This window comes from Seriola lalandi, unplaced genomic scaffold (assembly GCF_002814215.2).
Source record: "Seriola lalandi dorsalis isolate HSWRI2012SDOR001 ecotype SW California unplaced genomic scaffold, Sedor1 jcf7180002054659, whole genome shotgun sequence".
Lineage (NCBI taxonomy): Eukaryota > Metazoa > Chordata > Actinopteri > Carangiformes > Carangidae > Seriola > Seriola lalandi.
The window spans coordinates 358,285-369,363 of NW_019525212.1; the positions used below are offsets into that span (position 1 = coordinate 358,285).

The 11,079-nt window shown below is 41.8% G+C and overlaps 1 protein-coding gene across 1 annotated transcript in view; it reads left to right on the forward strand.

Moving 5' to 3' along the window:
- The first annotated feature begins 416 nt into the window (after positions 1-416).
- Positions 417-11,079, forward strand: part of sestd1 (SEC14 and spectrin domains 1) — a 19,833-nt gene continuing 9,170 nt past the window's right edge. Inside the window, exons 1-8 of the mRNA XM_023420878.2 lie at positions 417-663; positions 2,556-2,625; positions 2,766-2,874; positions 4,271-4,361; positions 4,496-4,609; positions 9,506-9,619; positions 9,743-9,837; positions 9,943-9,998. Of these exons, the coding sequence (XP_023276646.1) occupies positions 2,556-2,625; positions 2,766-2,874; positions 4,271-4,361; positions 4,496-4,609; positions 9,506-9,619; positions 9,743-9,837; positions 9,943-9,998 (649 nt within the window). The 5' untranslated portion in view covers positions 417-663. The remainder of the gene's footprint in view (positions 664-2,555; positions 2,626-2,765; positions 2,875-4,270; positions 4,362-4,495; positions 4,610-9,505; positions 9,620-9,742; positions 9,838-9,942; positions 9,999-11,079) is intronic.

The window sequence follows — 11,079 nt, forward strand, 5'->3', positions numbered from 1 at the left end:
GGAGACAGGCTTGTGTCTTCAGTGTTCACATTTTGATGCAGATACGGTATGTCAATTAAAGGTATCCTGTGGAGGTTTCTTGTAAACATAAGTTATGTGTTCATTCATGTATCCTTGAGGTGTATTTTTGAATACAATTTCTCCATAAAATATTCGCCAAGTCCATTTTTAGAACATTTTAAATATCTATTTATTTTCAAAATATTTAATATTAAAATAAATATATGAATAAATAAAAGTAAAATATTTTCTGCCATGTACAGTGGAGGTCAATAAGTGGCCAAAAACAAATTTTTACCCCCAGACCCCCACAAGGTTTATCTGGCCATGCCTCCATGGTTCCTTCAGGCTCTTATTTTGAATGTCGCTTCACCGGAAGTCAAGTTCATTTATTCGTCTTCACTGAGGCTGCGCAGAGCAGCAAGCTCCACCGCCTGTTTTCTGTGTTTCTACTGTTGTTAAAAGCAAACGGAGAGGACGCTGAAATCTGCAGTGCTTTTTGAATGGAAAACAGATTCAGTATCTGCTGATCAATCAGCCCGAGAGGAGGAAGAGGAGGAGAAGAGGAAGAGCCGCAGAAGAGAAGGAGAGACAGAGGAGAAGAGGAGCAGGACTGGGAGAAAAAATCGGGACAGTATAAAATGCTGCAGATTTAACTGAAAGGTAAGAAAAATCCGCCTGATCAATACTGAATGCTGATCGATCTTGAAGTTGTCGATACTGAGTGGATCGAGTCTGAGGTCAGGGAGGTTTGAGCCGCGGCAGCCGCAGCCCGCAGCCGCTGAATGTAGGTCATTGTGTCTGTGGGCCGAGTCGAACCAAGCCGAGACAAACCGAGCTGGGCCGGGCCGACCTGCAGCTGTAGCCAGGCCGCAGGCTGAGGCTGAGGCTGAGGCTGAGGCTGAGGAGGAGGAGGGTGAGGACGAAGACGAAGCCTTGCTGCAGGACTGACTGGTGCTGCGGTAACCAGCCTCATCCCAAATACTGCTGCTGCTGCCACTACTAATGATGATGATAATAATGATCACCACATTTGTACAAAATTAATCAAGCTATTATCTTGAAACAAAGTTAAGTAGAATTGTCGAACACTAAAAATCTGTAGAGAAAGTTTAGTAAGTGTAGGAAGTAAACACAAAGTAAAAGAAATGATGAAATATTAAAGACCCTGAAAACCTTGTTCCAGATTTTGAATTTTTCCTCAATGACGATAAATATCAATGTCTAAAAAAGCAACAATTAAAATGTATTTATTAAGAGTTAAACTCTAAAGTCCTCATGCAGGCTGCTTTATCAGGACTGTGTGGGTGTGGTGTGATCAGATGTGATTGACAACACAAAGTAAAACCCCACAACTGTCATCAGATATTAATTCAAGTATTTTCGAAAAAAAAAATCCTGATTCCTGCACACGTGGCATTATGTTTATTTTCCGAAGATCCCCACTCACTTCAAACCACAGAGAAGAGCACAAAACACAAATACATGCATTTAAGATGACTGAGAAACATCTTCTCTGACCCTTTTATAATAAAAAGAAGCAATAAGGAACAAATGGAAAAGGAAATGATACAAACATGAAAGCCATGGACATATCATTACTCTAAATCAAAGAGAGATAAAGATAGGTTTTTGATTGAAGCCAAATCGTGTCCATTACATGAATCATATTAAGCAATAAGGCAGAACTAATTTTAACCACTGGGAACATTTTTGTGGCTGAGATCCTCCATTATACATTGTGAAATAAATACAAGTGTGAATTCACTACCGTACGGTTGAATCAACCAATAAATTAACGGAAATGTAAACTGACTGATTTACTGGCTGACTGCTTGCTAACACGCTGTTGAAACGGTCAGTAAATCACAGACTGAGCCGAATGTGAAGCCAAGAATCTGAATCGGCTGGGAGAAATACCAGCTGAGAGAAAATCCTGACATAAAATCGCTGTCGTGTCTCTGTAGTCCCATAATACTTTAGTGGGGGGGTTTATGGAGCGTCTGTGCTGCTGCAGTGTTTAATAGTGATCCGATAGGTAGTTACCTTTATCACCCATAACAGGACTGTCATATTTCTGTAAAGCAATACAGTTCATACAGTAACGAGGGTTCATACTGAGTTTTGCTTCCACTCTGAACCTGAGGACCGGTGTTTACTGTCTGATCATGTCTGGATCTGTGGAGTGGACCAGTGTCTCAGATCCTGGTCTGCTGTCTGAACCAGTAGACTCGTGTGATTTAGACAAGTCAAGTATTTTTAGCATGAAATTTTGTGTTTGTGTTACTGCGTGTGGAAATACAAAGAGGGGATTTAACACTAACTTTGGCTTGATTTGGCAACTGCAGACTGCTCCTCCTCATATTGGCCTCCATTTAACTTCAGAATGTGCTTTTTTTTAACCAAATGAGGACTGTGGATTTTGTTTCCCATCTCTTACAATACAGTTATAAATAAAAGGGTCACAGCTGGAGTCGGCAGGAATTCGTTTTAAGGTGAACTGGGAAAAAATGTGAGCCTGACCTTTTGAGTATTGTTTTCCTGTGTGTCTCCAGATGTCAAACGTTACCATGGAAGCGACCAACATCCTCGCCATCCTCAAGAAGAAACTGGCCTTTCTGTCCGGTAAAACACACACACACACACACACACACACACACACACACACAAATAAGATAACATGTCTACTTGTGTTTAATCTCATTTCACCTGCATTTGGTGAGTAACCGGATTTCTCCCCTCTCTGCGGGTCTGTGCGTCTTTAGGGGGCAAAGACCGGCGCAGTGGTCTGATCCTGACCATCCCCCTCGGATCAGATCAGACCAGCATGGAGGAGCTCAGCGCCACACTGGACTACCTCCTCAGCATCCCCAGGTACACGCACACACTCGTGCAGTAGTCGCAGTGCTGGCAGCAGCAGTGACAGTTTGTTGTTGTGCGTCTGTGTGCAGTTGTGTAAATCAAAGGCTGTTTTGTCTCAGTGGTAAAGCCTTTGGACATGTTTGGAGGTAAACTGTCACTGAAGAGCTTCTGGATCTGTACTCGGCTCCGGTGGAAGAATCCAGCTTGTTCAGCTGCACTGGAAACGGCTTAAAGGATGATTCCAGTTTATTACAACTCGGGTCTTACTGCTCTGATTATAAGATGACTCCTCCTTTTCCCAACAGCTGCTTCTGGAAACGTGTTGTTTAGTTTTTAGTTCAGCTTGGGTCAGCTAAGAGTTGTTGTCATTTTTAACAGAGTGGATGGTTTTCTGATTAATTTACATGGTTATTTTCATATCAGGCTGGTCTTTGTATGTGTGGTCTTGTTTCACGTGTTTCATTGCGATGCTTTCATGCAGCAGTTCCTTATATCTGAGACAAATTTCTCCAATGGGAGACAAGAATTGTGACCGTGACCATGACTTGTTGAACACAACACTTTCATACGAGTCGTCCTGTGATTGTGTAGCTTATTTTTCAGCCACAGACTCGCATTTGTCTTTCTTTTTTAAGGTCCTCATCTGTTTTACTTCTGCAGTGAAGATGTCGGGGGGATTCCTCCAGGACAGATTACGCAACCTGTAGTTTAAACTGGGCTTCATACAAACCTTAAAAAGTGGACTAATTCTAAAAAAATACACTGTAAATGAGCTTCAAAAACATCAGTGCTGCATACAACCCATAATGCAACACTCTCTGTAGAAGCTGGCGCAACAAAGAATATCTGATTTCATGAAGGCGTAAACGTCCAGTCCTTGAGTTTAATATGATCCCATGTTTTTTACAACATAATTTCCAGGAGAAAAGAAGTGTCTTATATTTGGCCCAGCACCGTATTTTTCTGGATATTGGATATGATTACATTGTACTCACGTTGTAATCACAAGCAATTGATTTGACGTGAGAACACAGCAGCAACTTGGCGACAGCAGTGTTATCATAACTGACAAGATGATATCCCATACTACAAAAACAAGCCTCAAGTTGTACTTAACCGGAATTATCCGTTAAGTAAATCTGCCAGTCGACATCATTGTGGTTTGCTTTCAAAAGCTAACCTCTGATTTGGAAATGCGTTTTTCCAGTCTAAGTAGTTGGACTTTATTGCATCAGTCTCTGCACTTCTAAAGCTGCACACTTGAGCAGGAAAGTCTGTATGTAAATGTAGATGTGTGTTGTTCATAGTTTGAATCATATCTTGTTCTATAAAATGCCTTCTCTCTCTCTCTCTCTCTCTCTCTCTCTCTCTCTCTCTCTCTCTCTCTCTCTCTCTCTCTCTCTCTCAGTGAGAAGTGTAAGGCCCGAGGTTTCACCGTCATCGTGGATGGACGGAAGTCTCAGTGGAACATTGTGAAGACTGTCGTGCTCATGTTGCAGGTACAAACACATTTACCGTCGCTCCAGACCCAGTACAGAGAAACATGAGGCCCGGTAATTCCTCTACATGACGGTGTTACCTTGTCCTGACAATTAACAGCTGTGGACGATGATGCTATTAATGCTGTTTTCAGAATGTGATCCCAGCCGAGGTGTCGCTGGTCTGCGTGGTGAAGCCAGATGAATTCTGGGATAAGAAGGTCACACACTTCTGCTTCTGGAAGGAGAAAGACCGCCTGGGCTTTGAGGTGAGTCTCCCAGCTTCAAGTTTCCTTCATGCTCACTCACCCCTCCAGTGCTGAGACAGAGGTCTTTGTGGATTCTGAAAGTTTGTACCTGACTTGAAAAGAACGTCTTTTTTAATTTGAGATTTTCTCATTCTGAAGCCATTTTTAAAAAAAGAATTATTTACATTTGTTGTGTGAAAGTGTGAAAGCTGCAACTGAGCTCAGGAACAGTCCAGAGCGCTGGGGTGGGGTTTGGTTCCCTTTTCCACTGCAGTAACTTAACCTGATATCTGAGGCTTTCCATAACCTAAACTTTAAAGAACCTCAGGAGGCTGTGGTGCCACGTTTCTCCCTGTAGACTCTGACTGTATACAGTGTGTCATTAACAAAACAGTGGAGCCAACTGTGTAATTTAGTCATGGTTGCAGCATGGCTGTGGGGGACTGTTGGATTGCAATGAAATGTTTTGCTGATGTACATTTTGCACACGCACACTTTTAATAATTGGATAATTTTTCCAGTTCTTATTACAAATATGACTGTGCTGATACATTAAGCTAAGATGGTGAAGGTGTCACTGTGAGCTTGTTAGGATGTAGTTGAAAGCAGAGCACAGAGCTGCTAACGTGGCTGTAGAAGTCTTGTTACAGCTGTGGGACAGAACAATGGGAGAACCGGCGCTGATCTTTTTGTTGTTTGTCTTTGAGAATCTTTGGTGCTGATTCGAGGTTCCTGCCGAGGACCACACAAGCTGGTCGGCCCAAAAACACTGTTTCCCTTGTGATCTCTTATTTTTTCTATAAACTTTTTAAATGTTTAATATCTTTTGTTATTTGTTCCCTGCACTCTCATGCTGCGTGTGGTATCCCACAATTTCAGATGCTGCTGTCGGATGCTGAGAAATCTTGTCCATATTTTTGTTTCTGATTGTTGACTTTGGCTCCCTCTGAATGACTTCCTCTACCCAAACACTAACAGGTTCTTTCAGTGTTGATGAAATGAACTGCTGTTGTTTTTGTTGTCTTTGTAAGGGTTTATGTTTTGACTACACTGAAAGGCTGCTCGGAAAGCCTCCTTTTTGTTGTTGTTGTGAGGACATTTTAGTATTAGACAGACAGACAGACACACACACACACACTCCCACTCCCACACACTCCCGATTTGTGCCGTTACCTGATATCAAACAGAGACGAACTGAGCCTGTTGTAATAACCTTGAGCATCATTAACTGTCCTGAGTGCTGCTGGAAACCTGAGCCAGGATCGATAGTGTGTGTGTGTGTGTGTGTGTGTGTGTGTGTGTGTGTGTGTGTGTGTGTGTTTGTGTGTGTGTGTGTGGGGAGAGAGAGAGAGAGAGATTTTCGGCCAGCTTCCTCCTCTATTACAACAGATGGTTTTACCGACAGAGATCAGTAGTCAGTGTGACCCAGATTTCTGCGGCCATGTTGGCTCAGACCGTTAGAGAAAAATCTCCCTGTTAGTACATTCAAGGCCGCTCCGACATGTAAGAGTCGGCTGATGAACAGCAACAGTTTTGATTCAAGGAATGAGTCAAATTCACAATGTCAATGTTTGAGCTGTGGGTTCCTAAACACGTAGTTTGTTTAGATACTGAATATTTGAATGAAGAACTCTTCGGTGCCTTGTTGAAAGAAAATGTGCTGAGATTGAGCTTGTTGTTTAAGTCTAAGTGCTCATCTTCTTCACTTTATTTTAATACTTACACTCTCCTCCTAACACACACACAGCTGCTGGGAGGGAGATTCTTGGGACAGTGTTGAAATGTGACTCATCTTAACTATGGAGCGTGTGTGCGTGTGGATGTCACGGTGGGGTGTGTGTCGTACAGCTGCTCTAAAGTCTGACCTTACATTTAAATAAACACACACACAAGAAACACATGTTCTAAGTCAACTTTGGGTACATTACATAGATTTTCATTCATTTCCTGGAGGGAAACGCTAACCATAAACACTTAGTTAACCTTAACTTAACCCCGCCGCTAACCTTAACTTAATCCCACCGCTAACTTTAACTTAACCCTACTGCTAACTTTAACTTTACCTTACCGCTAACATTGATTTAACCCTACTGCTAACGGTAACTTAACCCTACTGCTATCCTTGATTTAACCCTACTGCTATCCTTAACTTAACCCTACTGCTAACTTTGATTTAACCCTACTGCTAACCTTAACTCAACCCTACCGCTAACCTTAACTCAACCGTACTGCTAACTTTGATTGATTTAACTCTACTGCTATCCTTAACTTAATCCTGCTGCTCACCTTAATTTAACCCTAATCTTAACTACTGAGGTTAAGATTAGGATTAAGGTTTTTCACATCTTTTTCCCAACTGAGAACAAAAGCCCTTTCCACAATAAACCAGCCTCTTGTCTAAAATCTGTCCCCAAAGTATCCTGTGATACACACACATGCACACACACTGAGCTGAGTCCAATATCTCTGACAGCATCTGCTGCAGCGACAACTGGCAGCCAGACTCGCTCCCAGCTGTCTGACTGTCCAGATTTATTTTGTAAAGTAATCTTTCATACACATGTTGTTCAGAGGGTTTTATGCAGTGATATAACAATGAGATGGGATGAAACATATGTGCAGCAGCGGCTGTGGCTCGGGAAGTAGAGCAGGTCATCTGCTAATTAAGAGGTTGGCGGTTCGATTCCCAGCTCCTCCAGTCCGCGTGTCGAAGTGTCCTTGGGCAAAATACTGAACCCCACTTTGCCCCTGATGGCTGTTCCATCAGTGTGTGCCTGTGATGTATGAATGTGTGTGTGAATGTGGCAAGTATTGTAAAGCACTTTGAGTGGTCAGTAAGACCATACAGGTACACACACACACAAAAAATGTGAAACATAGTTAAATGTTGTAGTTAAAGCTAAACTTGTGTGTTTTTCTTCGGAGAAGATGTAAAACCTCAGATCAGATCACAGGCTCTTCATGAACACTGAACGCTCTATCTCCAGATTTAGAAAATGCTCTCAGAAGAAGTTTGTCTTGTGATCCATGAAGTCTGTTTAGCTGAGAGACTGAAGCAATGCTTGATAGATAATCTATGATCAGTGCTTGTATGTATGAAGCATCTGAGAATGTCCCGACAGTTTGGCTTATGAGTCGGTGAAAAATTTGAGAAACTCTGTATAAAGAGGCTAAAAGTAACTTTTAGTCAGTTGTGTCTGCAGTGACTCGTCAGTATTTAGAAAACAAGGACTATAATTATGTCTCAAAATGTCATCAACCAATAGCTCCAGTGTCTGAGCTGCATCACCTCAGTCATCACCTAGTTAGGAGCTGAAGGTTTAAATAGACAATTCAACAATTTTAGATATTTCAAGAAAGGTTTAAAGTGAATTATCATATCCAGAACATTTCTCTTTGAGACAGTGACAGTGTCTGTGGGTGATTTTTTTTTTTTTTTTTTTAGCCAGTGAGAGGATGCCCTGAAGTATTTTCAGTCTGGAAAAATTTGCCACACCTAAAGTTTCCTTTTGGTGACAACCAGCTGTGGCTTTCAGGCATTCAGAGAAAAGCTTATAGAAGATACTTCCTCTGCTGTTGCGTTGACAACATCAGTATATGATGTTTGTTTGTGTTTTTCCAAAAGGGTGAACACAGGGATTGTGACTGATTTGTCATTTCAGTGTTTTGCTCCTCATTGTCCTTTAGCTCACCAGTATTCTTGTGTTACTGATTATTGCACAATTTATAAGTGATATTGATGTGTTTAATGTGAAATTAATAAGAATAATACCAACTGTGAATGTTTCATATTATTCATGCTATCTCTATCATTTCATGAGCTCTTTAATGTAGGGATGTGGGTGTTGTCCCTGTCTGTTTTACACTTAAGTTTTACTCTGAGCGGGTGTATGTGTCCTGCAGAGAGATTTAGAGATAAACTAAAGTTAGCGCTGTGTTACATTTAAACTGAATGAAATTTCATATTGTAAAAGCCGCAGGTTGAATGCAAGAACCTCGTGTTTGAACAGATTCTTTCTCGAGTGGCACGGTACAAGTGATTTAAGAGAATTTGTGGCCTTCAACTGGTTTTGTTGTTACTCTTAGATAAGGATGAAATTTACGAGGGGTTCAGACCTGTCAGACCAGTCATGTACAGATCGTCTACCCGTCTCCACAGAGGGGAAAAACATTTGTTTGACATATGAATCATGATGACTTTTATCTGAATCAATTTAGAGTTTAAATATGATACTTAAATTAATGAAAGTCAAACATATAACAAAAAAACTAAATTAATATTCTCATCATATTTGTCATATTTTTACAGTTTACAAATCTGCTATTTTTCTTCATATTTTATGATTTGTGTTGACATATTGTGTCACAATAACTTATACAGTTCAGTTGTTAGGAAAATTTTCACACTGCCAACTGTATGCAGGACGCTGTCCAACACATGTCATCCACACATGACACGTGTATCGCACATGATAGTGTAACATCAGCTGCTGTAGCCTGTAATACTCACTCGTCTAAGATCTCAGAGACTCCATCTCTTACATTAGTCATGGTCCACTTTATCAGCTCTTTATGTGAAACCGGTCTCTGTGTGTCTGATGACACCTTGTTGACTAATGTTTGTTGTTTGGGTTTTTTCGGTTCCTCTAATGCAAATACTGACTCTTATGTTTTTGTCTGCTGATTTCCTGAACCTCCACAGTGTCCAGTTCTTTTTGTGATTGAAACTCACAAACCGAGCAGGTTTAGGGTTTAGGCAATTTTATGGTGGCGTTCATCAGCCTGAAACCAGCGATCCACAACAAGTTTGTGCAGAGATTCAGAATAAGAAAATGAAAATGTTCTTCATGAGGCCCATTATTGTTACTGTCTGATTAATATGCTCCCTGCATGCTTTGTGTCTGTGCCCTGTGTCAGGTGATCCTGGTCTCGGCCAATAAGCTGACCCGTTACATTGAACCCTGTCAGCTGACTGACGACTTTGGAGGAAGTCTGGACTACGACCACAACGACTGGCTCAACAAGAGACTGGTCACTATCTTATTTAAATAAATCCACGTGTTTCATACTTTTATGACTTAAAATGCTTGTTGCCGTGGTAACCTGGCACCAGGTCTGAGGCAGTTTGTTTTGTATTTTGTTTGTTTGTTGCAGGTTTTTGAGAAGTTTACCAAGGAGTCGACATCACTGCTGGACGAGCTGTCCATCATCAACGACAGTGACAAGAGCAGCACGGTGGACAAGGAAAAGTACGCACACACACACACACACACACACACACACACACACACACACGCTCACAATTACAGTAGACAGATGAAATCCAGAGCTGTGTGTCTATCTGTCCTCTGCAGATCAGCTGACTGTGCCCTCTTGCCCTCCTTTGACCCTGAGACTGTCCTTCAGACCGGTAAATATCATCTCTCAGACCTGCATGTCATTGTGTAAACGTGATGCTAATGTTACATGTTGCTCTGATAGTCAGGTCAGAGCACATTCAAAGACGGCAAATTGAGATGACAATTAAAAGGCAGACGAAAAGTCAGATAAAAAGGATCAATAATTGTGGATAAATCACAAGAACGGCATAGGCACATGGCACAGAGAACAAGTAAATAATAAAACCAGTGTTGCCAGTCATGTAAGATGTTATAGTGAATGTCAAACTACTCCACAGTTGAGTGGAAAAAATGCCTAGGCATTTTATTTTAACTGGAATGAATGGAGCATGAAAATAAGAGCAGCGATTGGTCAGGAGATGTGAGGGGACGATGAGTTCTCGAGATGTAACCTGGTGCCAGTCCACGCTGTGCTTTAAAAATAAATAAAGGAACCGGCTGCAGGCAAGAGCAGGCCGAGTGACTGATCCTTACGTAATCAGCCACATGTTAACGAGATTGTTCTCTTGTAAAAGATTTTTTCGCCCTTAAGTGCAGTGAAAACAAGGGATAAAAAACTTACTGTGTACACAACTACACAGCTACTGAAATATTTCTCACTTGTGGTCATGAGCTCTGAGTAGTGACTGAGAGACTGGAGTCGTGGATCCAAGCAGCCAAACTAAGTTTCCTGTCGGTGTATCTGGGCTCACCCTGACCCGGAGGATGTGGGTGGACGGGAGGTGGTCTTGGTTACTCAGCCTGCTGCAACTAAGACCTGGAGCTAAACGGAGACTAAGGATGGATGGATGGTTGGATGAATGATGGATGGATGGCTGTGTTCACTGTACTGAGCAAGCCTGTGTCTGTGTGTTGGGCAGAGGTGAAAGGAGTCTTTGTTTGTGGTACCACCCTCCTCCCTCTACCAGCTCCTTTCATGATGTAACAGCATGTACGCAAACGCTGATGAATTATTGTTTCACATGCTTTTGTAACACAGTTAAATCTCAAATCAACCCTGTCTGTCTGTCTGTCTGTCTGTCTGTCTGTCTGTCTGTCTGTCTGTCTGTCTGTCTGCCTGTCTGTCTGTCTGTCTGTCTGTCTGTCTGTCTG